The following is a 24,116-nucleotide window of genomic DNA, read 5'->3' as shown; positions in this document are numbered from 1 at the left end:
CTTTTGTTCTTCTGTATTATTGACTGTATGTTTTGTTTATTCCATGTGTAACTGTGTTGTTGTATGTGTCGAATTGCTACGCTTTATCTTGGCCAGGTCGCAGTTGCAAATGAGAACTTGTTCTCAACTAGCCTACCTTGTTAAATAAAGGTGGGAAAAAAAATACATCTCCACTTAGCTGACCCTCAACACTGGACCCTCAAAAGAGTGCGTGCTCAGCCCCCTCCTGTACTCCCTGTTCACCCACAACTGTGTGGCCATGCATGCCTCCAACTCAATCATCAAGTTTGGAGATGACACAACAGTAGTGGGCTTGATTACCAACAACGACGAGACAGCCTACAGGGATGAGGTGAGGGCACTCGGAGTGTGGTGTCAGGAGAACAACCTCTCACTCAACAAAGCAAAGGAGATGATCGTGGACTTCAGGAAACAGCAGAGGGAGCATACCCCTATTCACATTGAAGGGACAGTAGTGGAGAAGGTGGAAGGTTTTAAGTTCCTAGGCGTATACATCACAGACAACCTGAAATGGTCCACCCACACAGACAATGTGGTGCCTATTCAACCTCAGGAGGCTGATCAATTTGGCTTGTCACCTAACACCCAGTCAAACTTTTACAGATGCCAAATTGAGAGCATCCTGTCGAGCTGTATCACCGCCTGGTACTGAAACTACAGCGCCCTCAATCGCAAGGCTCTCCAGAGGATGGTGCGGTCTGCACAACGCATTACCGGGGGCAATCTGCCTGCCCTCCAGGACACCTACAGCACTCGATGTCACAGGAATGCCCAAAAAATTCAAGGACAACAACCACCCGAGCCACTGCCTGTTCACCGCGCTATCATCAAGAAGGCGAGGTCAGTACAGGTGGATCAAAGCTGGGACCAAGAGACTGACAAACAGCTTCTATCTCATGGCCATCAGACTGCTGAACAGCGTTCACTGACTCAGAGAAGCTGCTGCTAACATAGAGACTCAAATCAATGGCCACATGAATAAATGGATCACCAGTCACTTTAAACAATGTCACTTTAATAATGTTTACATATCTTCTATTATCATCTCATTTGTCTATACTGCCTCTGCCGCTCAGCCAACGCTCATCCATATATTTATATGTACATAGTCATATTCCATCCCTTTAGATTTGTGTGTATTAGGTAGTTGTTGGTGATATTGTTAGATTACTTGTTAGATATTACTGCACTGTCGGAACTAGCACAAGCATTTCGCTACACTCGCATTAACATCTGCTAGCCACTTGTATGTGACCAAAAATGTGACCTAAAATGTCATTTGATTTTATTTAAATTACACAATTTCTGATATTTCTCATGCTTATTATTTTCTCGCAGAAATAAAAACAGGTAATGCATCACTCTACTGCCATTCATTCCAAATAGACTGGTTTGGATTTCTTTCTAACGAAAATAGATGCCATTATCACTCCATTCTATAACTTTGAGCGATTATGACATAGCCCCTTTAGTAATTTAATAGGATCTCTATGGAGTCGACCACCAGACGACAGGGGCAGATAAACTGTCTTTCTCTGAGTGTGTGTGTTGTATGTCGTATGGAGAGAGCACCACTTTCCTCTTCACAAAACATTGATAAATTATAGTACCATTGTTGTAGTGTTGCATCTCGTTGTAGGACACCACATTCTTTACATCAGCTCTGCTGTCTGGGTACCTCCATGAGCTCTACCACTGTCCTGTCCAGCACAAATTAAGATTTATACATGGCCATTTGGGGCTTCTTTACGCTCCACCTGCCACACAGTGATGATTTCTCTGTTATCTCATCCAAGCTAAGGTGGCCAATGGAAATTTATTTTTTCTTCCATGCGTTTTTCTGTATCGTTATATAAAGGCAAGACATTGCCTTTTACTTCAGGTCCCACATCCCATGGGATATAAAACACACCATCTCATGGTCTTACTGCTTTAACGCAGCTCGTCAATACTGCTCCTTCACAGGTCATTAACATACGGCTTTTACACAGCCATACACTATGCTGTATAGCACATAACACTGCTAAGCAGGGCATTAACATGGACCACCACAAAGAGAGAGCGTGTATCACCTCTACCAGTAGTGTATCACCTCTACCAGTCCACCTACACCACCATTACTGTGTGACAATAAGGTGTGTGAGTGTGAGAGTGTGCATGTGGTGTGTGTTTGTGCGTGCATACCTGCAAACCTATCGTTAGTGGTCTGAGTGAAATGGATAAACTACTGTGATACATCCAGGTGCCTACAGAGGTGTTAGCCTATCATGTTCTGTGAGCTTTGATCACTAATCGCCTCAGCTGATGACACACAGAGTAATTTTCAGGCTGACATGTAGCACTTAAAAGCTGACACTAACAGGTGCTGAGCCAGGGAGGCTTGTTGTCTCTAATGCTACATGTGGCGGCGATCTGCTTTTAATAGTGCAAACATAGAGGAGGTATGAATAGACGTGTTGTCATGACTCTTGCCCATTGTGCTGCATGTATTCACTGAGTCGACTCTTGGACTACAACAATAATGTATTCTGATTGCCAACAGTAGTAGTCTGTTGAATGTGGCACTTGATAATCAACTGTATAATCATACTCATTGTGGAGTGATTGACCTGTGCTCAGCCACTCTCTCCTTGCAACATGATGCAGGCAAATTATGAGAAAATCAACTGCTGCAATAGGGTGAAGGCAGAGGTTGAATATGAGTACAGGCATAGAGAGAGTTAGAGAGAAGGGAAGAGAGAGACAGACATACAGTTATAGAAACTTAATTTGATCCAGTTTGCAACAGCAGGAAAATCATTCTGCAGTAACAGGAAATGTGAAATATTATGTGGATTATAATTAATGGAGATTATTTTGTAGGCTTTGATACATTGTTTATTTGGGCAAAACTGGAAATGGAAAATGGAAATTACAAACTTACAAAGCCTTTTGTAATACAAGTTTGCATTTCTTGTTCTGCAGTACAAGTCTCAAAAACAAAAGAGTGATCAAATTAATATCCTATATCTGTACAGACAGACAGACATACTGACATACAGGCAGACTAGGTCTATAGAAATAGGCTGTTCCAGTGTTCTGGGTGGATATGTGGATAGGTAACTAACTTCATGATGTCACAATGCCCCTTTACCAGGGATGGAGCTCTCGTTGTTATAAGGGAACATTATGAGGTAACATGTTGCCACGGAAACACACTTATGTCATAATCTCAGACCACATTAAAACTGTCAGACAAGTTCAGGTAGAGCGCATTAGCTACATTCGAACGATCTCCCAACCTATAACTGATTTGATTGATTACAACAGTACACTACCTTGTCGTGACATGGGTCAGAGACTAAGTGACCCTGTCACTAAAGTATCCCATAGGGAGAAACCAAAGGAGACACAGGAACATAAAGATAAACCCAAGGAGAAGAGGATCCCTCAAGCCCTGACCTTTCTTCAGCTGTTTACACTGCTGAGCTGCGTCAAGGTGAAGAAAACACCCTTTGATCCCTCCCAGAGTGGTGATGGGAGAAAGGGAACAATGATAAACGATACAAACAACAATAATGACTCTGAAACTGGTGAGTGTTAGGAGGTGTATATTGATTAGTGTTGCTACATAGTACAATTATCTGGGCTTCACTTGGAAAAAAACAGGTCATGTGTCTTAGAAACGTTTCACTTACAGGCTTGGACTACTCTGCAGGTGACGTGAAAAGGATCAAGGACAAGAGTAAAGGAAAGGTTGGAGGAGAGAAACATAGCATTGAATCTCAGGACCACAAATGCAGAACGACACAGGAAAAAGAAAAAGACATTAAACAAAGACCTAACTCGGTAAGACATCCAAACTTGCTTATTAATGAGGATTAACCAATGCATTTGACAACTGATAATGACCACATTAAGGAAAACACAGCATATTGTGTTGAAACTGATCCTTTGACATGGCTTGACAAATGTGACAATGTCACAATGCCCCTTCGGATGGGGTAGGCCCTAATAGTTATTAGGAAAAGTCTAAACAGAATCCATGGAATGTCCCAACTCTGACCTTGGTTAAGGTAAGGGTTAAGGTTAAGGTAGGGGTTAAGGTTAGGGTTTAGGGTAGGGACGTCCCAAGGATCACGGATAACACTAACCCTAGTTATTATGGGGTAACATTTTGACATGGAAACACACTTAGGAAATAATATTTGTTGCCAATGAAGCTAGAGCTCATTGGCTACCCATATTCAACATTGATATCGTAGTTTGAAATGTCAGTAGATTTCTAACTGATGTACTGATTGCGACACTGAGGTCTTCCCTGAGGAGCAAGCAAAGGAGACCCAGAAGAAAGAGAAGAAGAAGAGCATCCATCCAGCTGTGGCGGCCCTGCAGCTGTTCACTCTCTTCTGCTGTGGTGGGAAAGTCAAGCTGAGGAAGGACCAGGACAACGATAATGCATCTGATACTGGTGAGTGTTATGGGGTGTCTGCTGATTAGATATAGAATGAGATTGGCTTCACTTGGAAGAACGTGTCTTCAAAATCAAAATGTCTAATCTACACAGGTTCAGACTTGTCTGGAGGTGATGTTACAACCAAAAGGGTCAAGGACAAGAGAAATGGAAAGGTGGGCAGGGAGAAAGACCGGATTAAAGTTCAGCTGTTGAAATCATCTCAGGACCACAAGGGAACTAATTCAGGACAAAGACCTAACTCTGTGAAACAACCAAACATGCTGTATCATATTTTATTGTGAGCAAAAGATCTTTCCCATAATGCTGTGTTATCATTGGGTGTTACAATTGTGTTGTGCAGGAAAATCAAAGGACACCCCGGCAAGTGAAGACCCCTGTGGAGGAAATTTACATAAGACCTGACTCTCCGACTCTACCACGTGCCCACGTAAGTTACTGAAACCTAAATTACTATACGGACAGACAGAGATTCAAACATGAGACAATTTCCCCTCTGACCTCAACCTAACCACCCTTTTCCTCTGGGTAGAGCTCCCTCTCTCAGTTTTCCCTGGCTCGGGACTCTGCCCACCTCGTCTATGGCAACTAGGACAGAGACAACGCCATCCTCTACCAACACTTCGACACATGCGCAGATGGAAACACAGACATCAGATATGAACACAGACACACAGACCACTTCTACCTCTCAGAGCCAGATCTCCTTGGTCTCATCGGAGACCATGATAGATCTTCACACGTCAGACTCCATTAACCAGACCTCCACTCTTGACATGGCACTGACCCCTGAGAGCACTAAGGACATGATCACTACTGATGAGGATGTGAAGGATGACTCTGCTAAAGATTTGATCTCCACCCTAACAGACACCTCTATGGAGAAATCCATCAGTGAGACCAGCCTGAAAGACCTCATCGCTGAGTATGAAGATGACAATGAGCTGAAGGATATGGCTGCCTCCGCTACCCCTGCTACTGATAATGCCAATGCGGATGCAATGCTGCTGGAGATTGCAGCACTTTTTGACTGATTACATGTTGACAGTGAAGACCGAGCTGCCTCAGCATCTCTGAAGAGCCAATAGACCTAATGAACATTTCAATGTAGCAAAAGCTATACTTTGATCAATTAATAAAACATTTTTTCTGCAGCAAATTTTCACTACGGTTGATATGTGACGCAGCATGTTTAGATTAGTCCTATTTGTTTGAATTCACCAAAAATAATAAATATTACTGCCAAGGGAACAATCAAACTACTACAGGTAGGGGAGAGTGAATATATCAGCATAGAGTTCATTTGGACAATAATGATCCATAAGCATATTGCATTCTGTAATGTATGAAATAACATTCACCCACAGCGAATACAAATCAGACGTGTTCTATTTTCTCCCTCTGTCCTTCCCTCCCACATCCTGATGAGGTTTAGATCGTCATGTTATCCAGCCCTTAAACTGTTTAGCATTTTAATAACACCTCGCAAACTCAGGGCCTAATTACCTTTGTTACACATGCATCAAATAGAGTCCTCCTGTCACCACATATCTGAGCCACCTGAAGATGCTTTGTTACTGGTGGGTTTCCAACAGATTACAGGGAGATTGGTTAAGTAAGTCAACCTAAATAAGGATGGTGGGAACATCCTGACTATAGACAAATTACTAGAGATATGTGATTTCCTTTACATATCAGGCGAACAGAGAAGAGATGTTCTAAACAAATCCTGCATATCATTAATGACTCACATTATGATGTTCCTTGAAAGAGAGGAAGTTGCAGAGTTAGAAGATGGCGGCATGTCGGAATTGTTGCTACTTAAAGACGAAATGACAGAGATGATTAGTGGCATAGATAACAAAACAGGGCAAATTGACTATGATATTGAACCAGCCGGAACACATCACAGAATAGAGGAACTGAGAACTATAACTCCACAACACAAGCCAGTGATTCTCTGCGTCAGCCCCAACCCCATGCCAATCTTCAGGGGAGCGTGCCGCTCTCACCAAATGCACAGCCCAGCTCATACTTGCGTAAAGAGTTTAAAATTTCTGGTCAGATAGGTGAACCGGGCCAGAAAGAAAAACAGATTTTTTCCAGCCTTGCCCATCAGATCGAAAATGGACTTAACAGAGGCTATCCTGAGGTAGAAATAGTAGACGCAGTAGTCAGGGCTATTTCTCCAGGCTCACAGCTACGCAGCTACTTGGAAGGTAAACCCCAGCTAACTCTTCCCACACTTAGATGTATCCTGCGTTCCCACTTCCAAGAGAAGAGTGCAACAGAGCTTTACAAACAGCTAGCTTCAGAAGCACAGCATAGCAAGGAGACCCCTCAAAGCTTCCTGATGCGCGTTTTAGATTTGAGGCAAAAAGTACTGTTTGCATCCCAGGAGTCAGAATCAGGGCTTAAGTATGACCCTGCTCTAGTCCAGAGCATGTGTTTACACACAGTCCTTACAGGTCTCCAGAGTGACAGTATCAGGATAGACATGCAGCCTCTCCTGCTAGAGAGCGAAACATCAGATGAGGTTTTGTTAGAGAAGCTTAACATTGCTTGTGCTAATGAGATAGAAAGACGAAACAAAAAGCGGTTTAATGCCCCACAGCCTGCTACAACTGTAAGTGTAGTCCAGTTAGAAGATACACCATCTGCAAAGTGTCCTGTGAAGGAAGCCAAAGCTAAGATACCCGCAGAACTGTTAACAGAGTTAGCTGAACTTAAGACAGGTGTAGCTTCTCTACAAGGTCTCAGTGCAGAGATTGCTCACATTAAGGAGACATTACAGCAGCCTATGTTTCAGTCACCGCCTTGTGCCTATGCCCCACCCCCAGTTAGGAGGCCAGATAGGGACCCCCAGGCACCTATTTCCCAGCAGCAGTATTGCAGCAACTACAGTCGGTCTCAAGCACCTGACCCTGCGCAGCATCAATATGCACCTAACCGGTATACCAACCACTCTGCTCAAGCTCCAAGGAGGTGTTTTGTCTGCCAATAGGCCAGAACAGATGCACGCTGCACACACTGCTTCCGATGTGGGAGTGGAGAACATTTTCAAGCTGGATGTAAAATCCGGGGAGCCAGACCATCAAGGGAGGCCCCTTTAAACGGAAATGGGTTACCGCTGAGGGACGAGTGTTAACCGTAGGTACCAAAACGTCCCAGAAATGTGTAAATTGTGCCAGAGAAGAGTCATTTGAGAACCTGAAACGATGTTCATCATGTAAAGAGACACTGTACTGTTCCAAAGTATGTCAAAACCAACATTGGAATAAACATAAGGAAAAATACACTCACCTGAAAATTGACTCTACCAGTGAAAGGTTTTCCTACACAGAGGAAAATGCCCACTCCTTACTATCCCTAGCTCAAGGTTGCCACCCCCAGCGAATCACCTCGCTAGTCGGCAGACAGTGCCTTATTGAGTGTCACCTGAATCGCCACCACCTCCAAGCTCTATGGGACACAGGATCTCGGGTATCGGTCATTGATGAACGATGGAAAGAGGAATCTCTCCCAAACGCAAGGCTGAGAGATGTTTCAGAAATCCTGGACTCACCTGATGATCTAAGGTTGACTGCAGCAAATGGGACTGAAATGCCATACCTGGGATGGATTGAAACAACTTTTCGGCTAGCCTCTAAAACTGACCAAACAAAGGAACTGATCATCCCAGTGCTGGTACTGAAAGGCTGTCACCTATCTCATCCCATCATAGGTTTCAATGTTATCGAGCACATCCTGACAATGACCGAAAAGACTACACGATACAGTACAGTAAAAATAGCTTTCCCAAGCCTCAAAAGAAACAAGGTGAGAGCTTTTATACAGGCTGTTAGCGCAGAACAGACAGATGAATACGCAGTGAAAACCAAGAAAGAGAAGGTTGCTGTACCAAAACACAGTAGCATTCAGATTGAGTGCCGTGTAGCTTCCCAGCCTTTCAAAGATGACATGACAATGCTTTTCCAGCCAGACCTGAACCCGCAGTGGCCAGACGACCTTGAGTTCTTTGACACACTAGTCAGTCAGGAAAGGTGTTTTTCCAGTTATCCTGCTTGATGTCTCTAACCCCACTGACCACGACATTGCCCTGCTAGGACGCACAATAATCGGTACAGTACAAACCATTATGACTGTGTTACCTGCCCAAGTCTTTGAAAAAACTGTCATCCCAGCCACAGTGAATCACACCAGCGTTCGAACCCCATGTACTGCTACTGAACAGTGGGATCCACCAGTAGGTTTAACTCACCTAACCGAAGAGCAGAGAGAGGTTGTTAGGCAAATGCTTAGAGAAGAGTGTCACTCCTTCTCCAGGTCAGACAATGACATTGGCTGCATTGAACGATTGAAAATTACTATTTCTCTAAAGGACTCTGAACCAGTAAAGCGCACATACATGTCAGTGCCCAGGCCACTGTATCAGGAGATGAAGGGTTACCTTTATGACCTCATAGTCCAGGGCTGGGTTAGGAAGTCAAACTCTTCATATTCTTCACCTGTCGTGTGCATTCGTAAGAAGGACGGGACCCTCCGGTTGTGTATAGATTACAGAGACCTGAACAGAAAGACACATCCCAACCGCCAGCCCATCCCTCGGGTCCAAGACATCATGGACAGTTTAGGTGGTAATTCCTGGTTCTCCCTCTTAGATCAGGGAAAAGCGTATCACCAGGGGTTCATCTCTGAAGAAAGCAGACCACTGACAGCATTTGTGACACCGTGGGGACTCTATGAGTGGATACGTATGCCATTCGGCCTCATGAACGCTCCTGCAGCTTTTCAGCGGTGTATGGAGGAGTGTTTGGAAGGGCTCCGGGATAACATCTGCATTCCTTATCTGGACGACACGCTAGTTTTCAGTAAAACATTCGACAGCCATGTGAATGATGTGCGAAAAGTTTTGCAGCGTCTCAGAGAGTATGGCATTAAACTCAAACCAAGTAAGTGTGATCTTTTTAAACCCCAGGTCCGTTATTTGGGCAGAATAGTGTCTGCAGAGGGCAGCCGAGTTGACCCAGACGATTTTGAAGCAGTAAGAGCATTGAAATAAATCAGACCAGAGACTGTAGGCCAGCTCAGAAAAATGCTTGGTTTACTCACTTACTACAGACAGTACATCAAATACTTTTCTAGGAGTGCCAGCTGCCTGTATGACCTCCTGAAAGCAGATTCAGAGAAAATACCTGACCACCCACGGAAAACAAAAACAAAGAAAGTAAGTCATGTGGTGCCCTCAAACAAGCCAATCCTGTGGACTGACCAGCATCAACAGGCACTGGAACAGCTGATTGAGTGTTTGCTTCACCCACCAGTTTTAGGTTTCCCTGATTTCACTCAGCCATTTGTTGTACACACTGATGCGTCACACCAAGGCTTGGGAGCAGTTCTTTATCAAAAGTAAGAGGGGAAGCTTAGGGTCATGTCTTATGGCTCTCGAACCTTAACAGCAGCGGAGAAGAACTATCACTACCACTCGAGCAAGCTAGAATTTCTAGCTCTAAAATGGGCATTCACTGAAGGGTTCCATGATTATTTGTACTATGCTCCGACCTTCACTGTATACAGCGATAACAACCCACTTCCAGGTGGGTTGCAGACTTGGCTGATTTCCACTTTACAATAAAGTACAGGCCAGGCAGAGAGAACGGTGATGCAGATGCTTTGTCAAGGATGCCACTGGATGTAGAGTCACTGATGAGAGAATGTTCTGAGGAGCTTCCACCAGACACCATTGCCGCCGCGATACAAGCAGTTGAGGTACAGAAAGAGGCTGTTGTACCTTGGTCATTTTCAGCTGCATCGATGTCAGTATTAGCTGAAGGTGAGACAACCACTGCAACAACCATCTCGATCCCAAAAGATGGGATAAGAGAAGCACAAGAATCTGATCCGGTCATCCGTCCTGTGCTCAATTTCAAACTGTCTGGTTCCAAACCGCCAGTTAAAGAGCAAAAGAAATTCAGTCCAAAGACAAAATGCCTATTCAGAGAATGGGACAAATTGACAGTAGACAGTGATGGCATTCTGTACAGAATCACTACAGCCCGCAAGCAGTTAGTTCTACCAGAGCAGTACAAAGGTAAAGTGATGGAAGAGTTGAACAATAACATGGGACACCAAGGTACTGACCGCACTGTAATACTAGTACGTGACCGCTTCTTCTGGCCATATATGCAATCTGACATCGAGCACTATGTGACTAAAACTTGTAGCTGTGTCAAGCAGAAAAAGCCAGCCCATGCAACAAGAGCTCCTCTGGCAAACATTGTGACAACACAGCCATTTGAAGTGGTATGTATAGACTTCCTTCATCTCGACAGATGCAAAGGGGGATATGAGTACATCCTCGTGGTTGTTGATCATTTTACACGTTTCACTCAAGCCTACGCCACCACATCAAAGTCAGGTAAAACTGCTGCAAATCTCATCTTCAATGACTTTGCCCTGAAGTTTGGGTTCCCGTCCCGCATCCACCATGACCAAGGGGGAGAATTTGAAAATCAGTTGTTCCATCAGTTAAAGAAACTCAGTGGCATGGCGGGGTCCAGGACAACACCCTATCACCCGATGGGAAACGGTCAAGCGGAACGCATGAACAGAACATTGTTGCAAATGTTAAAGACACTAACTGAGCCACAAAAGTGAAATTGGAAGGAGTCTCTGAACAAACTGGTTTATGCCTATAACTGCACCCGTTGCGAAGTGACTGGCTATTCACCATTTTATCTTCTGTTTGGGAGATCACCCAGGCTTCCAGTTGATATGCTCTTTGGATTGTGCACAGAGGCAGGTTCCAATAACCAGCGAGAATACGTGGAGAACTGGAAACGAGGGATGGAAGAAGCATACGCCATTGCAAATTAAAATGCTCAGAAAGCCGCTGAAAGAAGTAAGAAGTACTATGACACTAAAGTTAGGAGTTCAGTGCTACAGCCTGGCGAGCGAGTTCTGATTAAAAACCTGACACCAAGAGGAGGACCAGGAAAACTTTGTAACTATTGGGAAGATACAATTCACACAGTGGTGAGACAAATGGGTTCAGACCTGCCGATTTATGAATTTAGACCAGAAAAGGGTAGGGGACGCTCCAGGGTCCTGCACAGAAATCTGCTCATGTCCTGTGACCACTTACCTTTTGAGACACAACCAGAAATGACCAAAGTGGACAAAAGTCAGAAAACGAGGAGACACCAGCCTGCATCACAGACTCTAGATTCTGATGAAGACAGTGGGGATGAATATGACCTTCATCATGAGCCGCTACAGGTTCCCACATCTCCTACAGTACCTGAGGAGAGGAATGCTGAACCAGCGAGAGTGGGAACACAGGCCCCCAACAGTGAAACAGACAGTTGCAGTGCCAGTCCCTGATACGCTACCAGCACAGCCTCTTGTTGAAAAGCGGCTGGAGGAGACAACAACAGTTAAAGAAAATTTGCCTGATGATCATCCACCAAGTGCCTTTCCTTCATATACTGATGCTGCTGAACCTGAGGAACCAGCCTACCAGCTGCCACAAAGAGAGAGACACCCTCCAAGACGTATCACCTATGATCAGCTTGGTATCCCTTCCTGCTACAGTATACAGCCACAGCCACAGTTGTTCCCTGTCTACTCTGCACCAGGACTGGTTCCATGGCTGCCATCACTACAGCAATGTTACTTTCAGCCACCTTACATGTATGGGCTTCAGCAAACATGAGGCTACAGAGTTGACATGTTTGACCATGGACTACTGTCTGATTTCACAGACTGTCAAAAGAGACAATTTGCAGACTATGCATATAGATCATTAAAATTGATGGACTGTTGATCAATAGTATGAGAAAAGACTGCTTATGTTATATAGCTGGTCAACAGATATGGACTGTGAATATAACTTGTTAGCTATATTTGAACTGTGACCCTTGACCTCTGCTCAAGTACTACCTTACAGAAGAGGATTTTCTAGGTCCAGTGCATACGGACTGTTGAAGAAGACAATGTTGGTAATGTTGGGACAACATTTATTTTGTCGGCGAGAGTGTGACAGGTTAAAGGAAATATTCATAGCCTGTTATACATTAAAAAGTATTAGTAAGTTCATAGGATGTGGATCTTAAAACATCTAAGGTTAAAAAGATGCATTCAGTATTAGTTGATAGAGATTGATAACATTCATATAATTGTGTTAAAGTTAAAATCTGTCAAAGGGTACGAATTGTGAGTAATGTGTAAACGTTATATTGATTATTTTATTTTGTGGTGCCTAAAAGTGTTAATCTGTGATCTACGAAATGCTCTTAATCTATGAGCCGGAGATCGATTGCTCTGGTCTCCACCCATATTCCTGGGGAAAATCGCAGTCTTTTCTCATTACACTAAACTTTGAATTGAGAATACAACACCGTATCACTCTCGTGATTATTTCTCCCCTGATTTCAGGGGCGTAACATGTGTGTGTGCATGTGGTGTGTGTTTGTGCGTGCATACCTGCAAACCTATCGTTAGTGGTCTGAGTGAAATGGATAAACTACTGTGATACATCCAGGTGCCTCCAGAGGTGTTAGCCTATCATGTTATGTTAGCTTTTATCACTAATCTCCTCTGCTGATGACACACAGAGTAATTATCAGGCTGACATGTAGCACTTAAAAGCTGACACTAACAGGTGCTGAGCCAGGGAGGCTTGCTGTCTCTAATGCTACATGTGGCGGCGATCTGCTTTTAATAGTGCAAACATAGAGGAGGTATGAATAGACGTGTTGCCATGACTCTTGCCCATTGTGCTGCATGTATTCACTGAGTCGACTCTTGGACTACAACAACATTGTATTCTGATTGCCAACAGTAGTAGTCTGTTGAATGTGGCACTTGATAATCAACTGTATAATCATACTCATTGTGGAGTGATTGACCTGTGCTCAGCCACTCTCTCCTTGCAACATGATGCAGGCAAATTATGAGAAAATCAACTGCTGCAATAGGGTGAAGGCAGAGGTTGAATATGAGTACAGGCAGAGAGAGAGAGGTAGAGAGAAGGAAAGAGAGAGACAGACATACAGTGGTAGGATCTTAATTTGATCCAGCAGGAAAATACAGACATACAGGCAGACTAGGTCCATAGAAATAGGCCGTTCCAGTGTTCTGGGTGGATATGTGGCTAGGTAACTAACTTGGTGATGTCACAATGCCCCTTTACCAGGGAAGGAGAACTAGTTGTTATACGGGAACATTATGAGGTAACATGTTGCCACGGAAACACACTTATGTCATAATCTCAGACCACATTAAAACGGTCAGACAAGCTCAGGTAGAGCGCATTAGCTACATTCGAACGATCTCCCAACCTATAACTGATTTGATTGATTACAACAGTACACTACCTTGTCGTGACATGGGTCAGAGACTAAGTGACCCTGTCCCTGAAGTATCCCATAGGGAGAAACCAAAGGAGACACAGGAACATAAAGATAAACCCAAGGAGAAGAGGATCCCTCAAGCCCTGACCTTTCTTCAGCTGTTTACACTGCTGAGCTGCGTCAAGGTGAAGAAAACACCCTTTGATCCCTCCCAGAGTGGTGATGGGAGAAAGGGAACAACGATAAACGATACAAACAACAATAATGACTCTGATACTGGTGAGTGTTAGGAGGTGTATATTGATTAGTGCTGCTACATAGTACAATTATCTAGGCTTCACTTGGAAAAAAACAGGTCATGTGTCTTAGAAACGTTTCACTTACAGGCTTGGACTACTCTGCAGGTGACGTGAAAAGGATCAAGGACAAGAGTAAAGGAAAGGTTGGAGGAGAGAAACATAGCATTGAATCTCAGGACCACAAATGCAGAACGACACAGGAAAAAGAAAAAGACATTAAACAAAGACCTAACTCGGTAAGACATCCAAACTTGCTTATTACTGAGGATTAACCAATGCATTTGACAACTGATAATGACCACAATAAGGAAAACAGAGCATTGACATGGCTTCACAAATGTGATAATGTCACAATGCCCCTTCGGATGGGGTAGGCCCTAATAGTTATTAGGAAAAGTCTAAACAGAATCCATGGAACGTCCCAACTCTGACCTTTGACGTTGAAATTGAAATGGTTAAGGTAAGGGTTAGGGTTAAGGTAGGGGTTAAGGTTAGGGTTTAGGGTAGGGATGTCCCAAGGATCACGGACAGCACTAACCCTAGTTATTATGGGGTAACATTTTGACATGGAAACACACTTAGGAAATAATATTTGTTGCCAATCCAGCTAGAGCTCATTGGCTACGTATATTCAACATTGATATTGTAGTTTGAAATGTCAGTAGATTTCTAACTGATGTACTGATTGCGACACTGAGGTCTCCCCTGAGGAGCAAGCAAAGGAGACCCAGCAGAAAGAGAAGAAGAAGAGCATCCATCCAGCTGTGGCGGCCCTGCAGCTGTTCACTCTCTTCTGCTGTGGTGGGAAAGTCAAGCTGAGGAAGACTCGTCCCTCTCAGAACAGACAGAGTAGAAAGGACCAGGACAAAGATAATGCATCTGATACTGGTGAGTGTTATGGGGTGTCTGCTGATTAGATATAGAATGAGATTGGCTTCACTTGGAAGAACGTGTCTTCAAAATGTCTAATCTACACAGGTTCAGACTTGTCTGGAGGTGATGTTACAACCAAAAGGGTCAAGGACAAGAGAAATGGAAAGGTGGGCAGGGAGAAAGACCGGATTGAAGTTCAGCTGTTGAAATCTTCTCAGGACCACAAGGGAACTAATTCAGGACAAAGACCTAACTCTGTGAAACAACCAAACATGCTGTATCATATTTTATTGTGAGCAAAAGATCTTTCCCATAATGCTGTGTTATCATTGGGTGTTACAATTGTGTTGTGCAGGAAAATCAAAGGACACCCCGGCAAGTGAAGACCCCTGTGGAGGAAATTTACATAAGACCTGACTCTCCGACTCTACCACGTGCCCACGTAAGTTACTGAAACCTAAATTACTATACGGACAGACAGAGATTCAAACATGAGACAATTTCCCCTCTGACCTCAACCTAACCACCCTTTTCCTCCGGGTAGAGCTCCCTCTCTCAATTTTCCCTGGCTCGGAACCTGGCCATCCTCCCGCTGGAGTGGCAGCTACCCGGAGTCCCTCTGCCCACCTCGTCTATGGCAACTAGGACAGAGAGAACGCCATCCTCTACCAACACTTCGACACATGCGCAGATGGAAACACAGACATTAAATATGAACACAGACACACAGACCACTTCTACCTCTCAGAGCCAGATCTCCATGGTCTCATCGGAGACCATGATAGATCTTCACACGTCAGACTCCATTACCCAGACCTCCACTCTTGACATGGCACTGACCCCTGAGAGCACTAAGGACATGATCACTACTGATGAGGATGTGAAGGATGACTCTGCTAAAGATTTGATCTCCACCCTAACAGACACCTCTATGGAGAAATCCATCAGTGAGACCAGCCTGAAAGACCTCATTGCTGAGTATGAAGATGACAATGAGCTGAAGGATATGGCTGCCTCCGCTACCCCTGCTACTGATAATGCCAGTGAGGATGCAATGCTGCTGGAGATTGCAGCACTTTTTGACTGATTACATGTTGACAGTGGAGACCGAGCTGCCTCTGCATCTCTGAAGAGCCAATAGACCTAATGAACATTTCAATGTAGCAAAAGCTATACTTTGATCAATTAATAAAACATTTTTTCTGCAGCAAATTTTCACTACAGTTGATATGTGACGCAGCATGTTTAGATTAGACCTATTTGTTTGAATTCACCAAAAATAATAAATATTACTGCCAAGGGAACAATCAAACTACTACAGGTAGGGGAGAGTGAATATATCAGCATAGAGTTCATTTGGACAATAATGATCCATAAGCATATTGCATTCTGTAATGTATGAAATAACATTCACCCACAGCGAATACAAATCAGACGTGTTCTATTTTCTCCCTCTGTCCTTCCCTCCCACATCCTGATGAGGTTTAGATCGTCATGTTATCCAGCCCTTAAACTGTTTAGCATTTTAATAACACCTCGCAAACTCAGGGCCTAATTACCTTTGTTACACATGCATCAAATAGAGTCCTCCTGTCACCACATATCTGAGCCACCTGAAGATGCTTTGTTACTGGTGGGTTTCCAACAGATTACAGGGAGATTGGTTAAGTAAGTCAACCTAAATAAGGATGGTGGGAACATCCTCATACTACAGCACATCATTCTCTTTGCCTATATTACAGGAGGGGAGGATATATTGGTATCATCAGAGTAATTGATTAGCACACATACTGTATGTGTCGTTTTATCACCTTGAATGGTGAGAGAATAGAGAGCTTTGAAACTATTGAATTAAGTATTAAAATACCAGGTGAAAAATGCTCCGTTAGAAAATCACTGAGAATTTAGGTATTTTATGAATTCTCACATGGAAGATTTGGCTCAAACTGCACTTTTCTGTCTCTGTCATGCCTGTGGTCTGCATGGATAATGAGCTGAGAGAAGCAGTAGTAGCAGCACATCGTTTAGGGCTACAGCCAAGCTGTCCCTCACCTGAGAAACCCCCTAGTTGTACATGAGTGCACTCTCCACAATAAAGATCAGCCTGACATCAACATAGTGTTGACAAAGTAGACATGGAACTAAATCAACATAACATAGATACTGTACATGTATGTAATTAAGCATGACGTTTCTGAGGATTGTTAATCTAGAAAAGATGCAGAACATTAACTCTGAAAGGGGAGGGAGAGAAGAGAGGGGGATGACTGGGTGGATATAGAGGAGAGACAGTAGGAGGGATGGTGAGATGAATCCATCTATGAATTCAAATATTAATCTACCCAATAAGGAGATCAAAGTGTCTCTCACCCAGATGTACACACAGACATGCACGTATACACACCTACACACAAAAACACACACACGCTCACACCCACTCCTCTATCCACATGAAGTGGTCAGGGCATCACAGTGATCTAGTTACAAGGACATTGAGAGAAGCCATTTCTTTCCTCTAGAGACTGTAACATTGATGAGGTCTCCAACAAGAAGTGACCAGTCTATCCTCAGGGGGATACTACTGACAACACATTGAAAATGGGTGTGGTTATATCCTGCCTGTTTGGCCCTGTCCGGGGGTATTGTCGGATGGGGCCACATTGCCTCCCGACCCCTCCTGTCTCAGCCTCCAGTATTTATGCTGCTGTAGAGTATGTGTCGGGGGGCTAGGGTCAGTCTGTTATATCTGGAGTATTTCTCCTGTGTTATCCGGCGTCCTGTGTGAATTTAAGTATGCTCTCTCTAATTATCTTTCTTTCTTTCTTTCTCTTGGAGGACCTGAGCCCTAGGACCATGCCTAGCCTGGCCTGGCCTGATGACTCCTTGCTGTCCCCAGTCCACCTGGCCGTGCTTCTGCTCCAGTTTAAACTTTTAAACTTTTTTTTGGCGATTGACTAGGCAGAGGGGGGGGTCGGATTAACTACACACAGAGCCTGAGTGCGGCTGGGGCAGAATGGATTACCGTGATTAATGGACAGTCCAGCATGCATCAGCTATGTAGACAAGTGATCAGTGTCCAGGGGGCAGCGGTGGATGGGGCAGGGAAGCTGGACTGGCGAGTGTTATCCAGGTTAGAAAACTAACAATGACTAAATAGCTTGTAGCCAGTTAGCTGGTTAGCTTCTGGAGGTTCTTGAGTGTGTTCTAAAAATTAAAAAATAATAGCGGTTCCGTATCACATTGGGTGAGGCAGGTTACTGGAAGGTATAAACAAATAAAAAATCGAAAAGGGATAGAAAGTAAATATGGGTTCAGTGAGTGTTTGGGACGCGGCGATTCAGACGGTTAGCAGGCCTGTGCTAACAAGCTAACAGTTAGTAGGCCGGTGCTAAACACGGTAGCAGTTAGCGGACCGGGCTAAACAAGCTAGCAGTTAGCAGGCCGAATTTGCAAGCAAGGAGATAGCAAGGGCTAGCCTTTGGGGGACGTCGCGATGGGGTGAGTCTGTGTATTCCTCTTCATGCGGTGACATCGATGGACCGGTCGTGGGTCCGGATATTGTAGCCCAGGAGCTCAAAATGTTCCGTTTGCGGTGCGAATCCGGGGATGAAAAATAAAAATAAAAAAAATAGTTCCGTTATGCTCTGGTTAGAGTCGCGTTGTTCGAACTGGCGAGAGCTTTCCGAGCTAAAGGTTAGCTGATGACCGGTTAGCTGAAGACCGCTAGCAATGTTTTGCTGACTGAATAGCTGGTAGTTAGTTGGCTAGCTTCAGTTGAGGGGTACCAGATCCGAAGTAAATATAAATACTTTAGGAAAAATAGCTACGTTGGATGAGGCGGGTTGCAGGAGAGTATTTAGAAGAAGTTGAGGTTCAGCAAAATGTTTTAAAAGATATGCGAAGAAAAAAACGAAAACAAACGATATATACAAGGGACACAACAACACGTCCTACTGCTACGCCATCTTGGGAAGAAAGGATTAAAGTGTGCCTGTTCACTACACTCTGCTCTCCTGCACCTGACTTTGCCTCCCGTACACACCTTTGACAGTCATCTATGAACATTTGAATATCTTGGCTATGTTCTGTTACAATCTCCACCCGGCACAGCCAGAAGAGTACTGGCCTCCCCTCATAGCCTGGTTCATCTCTAGGTTTCTTCCTAGGTTCTGGCCTTTCTAGGGAGTTTTTCCTAGCCATCGTGCTTCTACACCTGCATTGCTTGCTGTTTGGGGGTTTAGGCTGGGTATCGTTACAGCACTTTGAGATATCAGCAGATGTAAGAAGGGCTTCATAAATACATTTGATTTGATTTATAAATACATTTGATTTGACAGACAGGCTCTATTATGGTGGGTCAGCTGCTGTTTTTGCTGGCCCTGTCTTTACCCTGCTCATAGGACATGATGGACAGTGTGTGTGTGTACGTGTCTTCAGTAATGTGTGTGTGCATGCGTTCTTAGAAATGCATGCGTGGTTGCAAACACATAAATGTGTGTGTGTGGTGTGTGATTGTGCGTGCATACCTGCAAACCTATCGTTAGTGGTCTGAGTGAAATGGATAAACTACTGTGATACATCCAGGTGCCTCCAGAGGTGTTCGCCTATCATGTTCTGTGAGCTTTTATCACTATTCACCTCTGCTGATGACACACAGAGTAATTATCAGGCTGACATGTAGCACTTAAAAGCTGACACTAACAGGTGCTGAGCCAGGGAGGCTTGCTGTCTCTAATGCTACATGTGGCGGCGATCTGCTTTTAATAGTGCAAACATAGAGGAGGTATGAATATACATGTTGCCATGACTCTTGCCCATTGTGCTGCATGTATTCACTGAGTCGAGTCTTGGACTACAACAACATTGTATTCTGATTGCCAACAGTAGTAGTCTGTTGAATGTGGCACTTGATAATCAACTGTATAACCATACTCATTGTGGAGTGATTGACCTGTGCTCAGCCACTCTCTCCTTGCAACATGATGCAGGCAAATTATGAGAAAATCAACTGCTGCAATAGGGTGAAGGCAGAGGCTGAATATGAGTACAGGCAGAGAGAGAGAGAGGTAGAGAGAAGGAAAGAGAGAGACAGACATACAGTGGTAGGACCTTAATTTGATCCAGCAGGAAAATACAGACATACAGGCAGACTAGGTCCATAGAAATAGGCCGTTCCAGTGTTCTGGGTGGATATGTAGATAGGTAACTAACTTGATGATGTCACAATGCCCCTTTACCAGGAATGGAGCACTAGTTGTTATAAGGGAACATTATGAGGTAACATGTTGCCACGGAAACACACTTATGTCATAATCTCAGACCACATTAAAACGGTCAGACAAGCTCAGGTAGAGCGCATTAGCTACATTCGAACGATCTCTCAACCTATAACTGATTTGATTGATTACAACAGTACACTACCTTGTCGTGACATGGGTCAGAGACTAAGTGACCCTGTCCCTGAGGTATCCCATAGGGAGAAACCAAAGGAGACACAGGAACATAAAGATAAACCCAAGGAGAAGAGGATCCCTCAAGCCCTGACCTTTCTTCAGCTGTTTACACTGCTGAACTGCGTCAAGGTGAAGAAAACACCCTTTGATCCCTCCCAGAGTGGTGATGGGACAAAGGGAACAACGATAAACGATACAAACAACAATAATGACTCTGAAACTGGTGAGTGTTAGGAGGTGTATATTGATTAGTGCTGCTACATAGTACAGTTATCTAGGCTTCACTTGGAAAAAAACAGGTCATGTGTCTTAGAAATGTTTCACTTACAGGCTTGGACTACTCTGCAGGTGACATGAAAAGGATCAAGGACAAGAGTAAAGGAAAGGTTGGAGGAGAGAAACATAGCATTGAATCTCAGGACCACAAATGCAGAACGACACAGGAAAAAGAAAAAGACATTAAACAAAGACCTAACTTGGTAAGACATCCAAACTTGCTTATTAATGAGGATCAACCAATGCATTTGACAACTGATAATGACCACAATAAGGAAAAGACAACATATTGTGTTGAATCTGATCCTTTGACATGGCTTGACAAATGTGACAATGTCACAATGCCCCTTCGGATGTGGTATGCCCTAATAGTTATTAGGAAAAGTCTAAACAGAATCCATGGAATGTCCCAACTCTGACCGTGGTTAAGGTAAGGGTTAAGTTTAAGGTAGGGGTTAAGGTTAGGGTTTAGGGTAGGGACGTCCCAAGGATCACGGATAGCACTAACCCTAGTTATTATGGGGTAACATTTTGACATGGAAACACACTTAGGAAATAATATTTGTTGCCAATGAAGCTAGAGCTCATTGGCTACCTATATTCAACATTGATATCGTAGTTTGAAATGTCAGTAGATTTCTAACTGATGTACTGATTGAGACACTGAGGTCTTTCCTTAGGAGCAAGCAAAGGAGACCCAGCAGAAAGAGAAGAAGAAGAGCATCCATCCAGCTGTGGCGGCCCTGCAGCTGTTCACTCTCTTCTGCTGTGGTGGGAAAGTCAAGCTGAGGAAGACTCGTCCCTCTCAGAACAGACAGAGTAGAAAGGACCAGGACAAAGATAATGCATCTGATACTGGTGAGTGTTATGGGGTGTCTGCTGATTAGATATAGAATGAGATTGGCTTCACTTGGAAGAATGTGTCTTCAAAATCAAAATGTCTAATCTACACAGGTTCAGACTTGTCTGGAGGTGATGTTACAACCAAAAGGGTCAAGGACAAGAGAAATGGAAAGGTGGGCAGGGAGAAAGACCGGATTGAAGTTCAGCTGTTGAAATCTTCTCAGGACCACAAGGGAACTAATTCAGGACAAAGACCTAACTCTGTGAAACAACCAAACATGCTGTATCATATTTTATTGTGAGCAAAAGATCTTTCCCATAATGCTGTGTTATCATTGGGTGTTACAATTGTGTTGTGCAGGAAAATCAAAGGACACCCCGGCAAGTGAAGACCCCTGTGGAGGAAATTTACATAAGACCTGACTCTCCGACTCTACCACGTGCCCACGTAAGTTACTGAAACCTAAATTACTATACGGACAGACAGAGATTCAAACATGAGACAATTTCCCCTCTGACCTCAACCTAACCACCCTTTTCCTCCGGGTAGAGCTCCCTCTCTCAATTTTCCCTGGCTCGGAACCTGGCCATCCTCCCGCTGGAGTGGCAGCTACCCGGAGTCCCTCTGCCCACCTCGTCTATGGCAACTAGGACAGAGAGAACGCCATCCTCTACCAACACTTCGACACATGCGCAGATGGAAACACAGACATTAAATATGAACACAGACACACAGACCACTTCTACCTCTCAGAGCCAGATCTCCATGGTCTCATCGGAGACCATGATAGATCTTCACACGTCAGACTCCATTACCCAGACCTCCACTCTTGACATGGCACTGACCCCTGAGAGCACTAAGGACATGATCACTACTGATGAGGATGTGAAGGATGACTCTGCTAAAGATTTGATCTCCACCCTAACAGACACCTCTATGGAGAAATCCATCAGTGAGACCAGCCTGAAAGACCTCATTGCTGAGTATGAAGATGACAATGAGCAGAAGGATATGGCTGCCTCCGCTACCCCTGCTACTGATAATGCCAGTGAGGATGCAATGCTGCTGGAGATTGCAGCACTTTTTGACTGATTACATGTTGACAGTGGAGACCGAGCTGCCTCTGCATCTCTGAAGAGCCAATAGACCTAATGAACATTTCAATGTAGCAAAAGCTATACTTTGATCAATTAATAAAACATTTTTTCTGCAGCAAATTTTCACTACAGTTGATATGTGACGCAGCATGTTTAGATTAGACCTATTTGTTTGAATTCACCAAAAATAATAAATATTACTGCCAAGGGAACAATCAAACTACTACAGGTAGGGGAGAGTGAATATATCAGCATAGAGTTCATTTGGACAATAATGATCCATAAGCATATTGCATTCTGTAATGTATGAAATAACATTCACCCACAGCGAATACAAATCAGACGTGTTCTATTTTCTCCCTCTGTCCTTCCCTCCCACATCCTGATGAGGTTTAGATCGTCATGTTATCCAGCCCTTAATTAAACTGTTTAGCATTTTAATAACACCTCGCAAACTCAGGGCCTAATTACCTTTGTTACACATGCATCAAATAGAGTCCTCCTGTCACCACATATCTGAGCCACCTGAAGATGCTTTGTTACTGGTGGGTTTCCAACAGATTACAGGGAGATTGGTTAAGTAATTCAACCTAAATAAGGATGGTGGGAACATCCTCATACTACAGCACATCATTCTCTTTGCCTATATTACAGGAGGGGAGGATATATTGGTGTCATCAGAGTAATTGATTAGCACACATACTGTATGTGTCGTTTTATCACCTTGAATGGTGAGAGAATAGAGAGCTTTGAAACTATTGAATTAAGTATTAAAATACCAGGTGAAAAATGCTCCGTTAGAAAATCACTTTGAGAATTTAGGTATTTTATGAATTCTCACAGGGAAGATTTCGGTCAAACTGCACTTTTCTGTCTCTGTCATGCCTGTGGTCTGCATGGATAATGAGCTGAGAGAAGCAGTAGTAGCAGCACATCGTTTAGGGCTACAGCCAAGCTGTCCCTCACCTGAGAAACCCCCTAGTTGTACATGAGTGCACTCTCCACAATAAAGATCAGCCTGACATCAACATACTGTTGACAAAGTAGACTTGGAACTAAATCAACATAACATGGATACTGTACATGTATGTAATTAAGCATGACATTTTTGAGAATTGTTAATCTAGAAAAGATGCAGAACATATTAACTCTGAAAGGGGAGGGAGAGAAGAGAGGGGGATGACTGGGTGGATATAGAGGAGAGACAGTAGGAGGGATGGTGAGATGAATCCATCTATGAATTCAAATATTAATCTACCCAATAAGGAGATCAAAGTGTCTCTCACCCAGATGTACACACAGACATGCACGTACACACAGACATGCACCTGTGTGCACATGCATCCTGTCTCTAATGCTACATGTGGCGGCGATCTGCTTTTAATAGTGCAAACATAGAGGAGGTATGAATAGACGTGTTGTCATGACTCTTGCCCATTGTGCTGCA

General features: G+C 43.8%; 2 protein-coding genes across 7 annotated transcripts; both read left to right on the top strand.

The window, feature by feature from the left end:
• The first annotated feature begins 11,225 nt into the window (after positions 1-11,225).
• LOC110506625 (uncharacterized) lies at positions 11,226-16,211 on the top strand. 3 transcript variants are annotated; one of them, XM_090222448.1, is made up of 6 exons: positions 11,226-14,106; positions 14,232-14,362; positions 14,825-15,014; positions 15,105-15,166; positions 15,355-15,441; positions 15,544-16,211. In XM_090222448.1, exons 1-6 carry the CDS (start codon positions 13,713-13,715, stop codon positions 16,084-16,086), a joined length of 1,407 nt encoding a protein of 468 aa, XP_090078574.1. In that variant the 5' UTR covers positions 11,226-13,712; the 3' UTR covers positions 16,087-16,211. The 3 variants fall into 3 exon arrangements, with proteins under 3 accessions (XP_090078574.1, XP_090078573.1, XP_021442052.3); XM_090222447.1 differs by having other exon boundaries at positions 14,214-14,362; positions 14,837-15,014; XM_021586377.3 differs by having other exon boundaries at positions 14,214-14,362.
• Positions 16,212-17,605: 1,394 nt separating this feature from the next.
• LOC110506626 (uncharacterized) lies at positions 17,606-22,789 on the top strand. 4 transcript variants are annotated; one of them, XM_021586380.3, is made up of 7 exons: positions 17,606-17,710; positions 17,835-20,675; positions 20,801-20,931; positions 21,409-21,586; positions 21,683-21,744; positions 21,933-22,019; positions 22,122-22,789. In XM_021586380.3, the coding sequence occupies exons 2-7, from the start codon at positions 20,282-20,284 to the stop codon at positions 22,662-22,664; spliced, it is 1,395 nt and encodes a 464-aa protein (XP_021442055.2). In that variant the 5' UTR covers positions 17,606-17,710; positions 17,835-20,281; the 3' UTR covers positions 22,665-22,789. The 4 variants fall into 4 exon arrangements, with proteins under 4 accessions (XP_021442055.2, XP_021442053.2, XP_090078576.1 ...); XM_021586378.3 differs by having other exon boundaries at positions 20,783-20,931; XM_090222450.1 differs by lacking the exon at positions 17,606-17,710 and having other exon boundaries at positions 17,899-18,129; positions 20,476-20,675.
• Positions 22,790-24,116: the final 1,327 nt, after the last annotated feature.

Source organism: Oncorhynchus mykiss, chromosome 26, assembly GCF_057628025.1.
Source record: "Oncorhynchus mykiss isolate SJ-2025 chromosome 26, ASM5762802v1, whole genome shotgun sequence".
Classification (NCBI taxonomy): Eukaryota; Metazoa; Chordata; class Actinopteri; order Salmoniformes; family Salmonidae; genus Oncorhynchus; species Oncorhynchus mykiss.
This window is presented reverse-complemented; position numbering and strand designations above follow the sequence as displayed.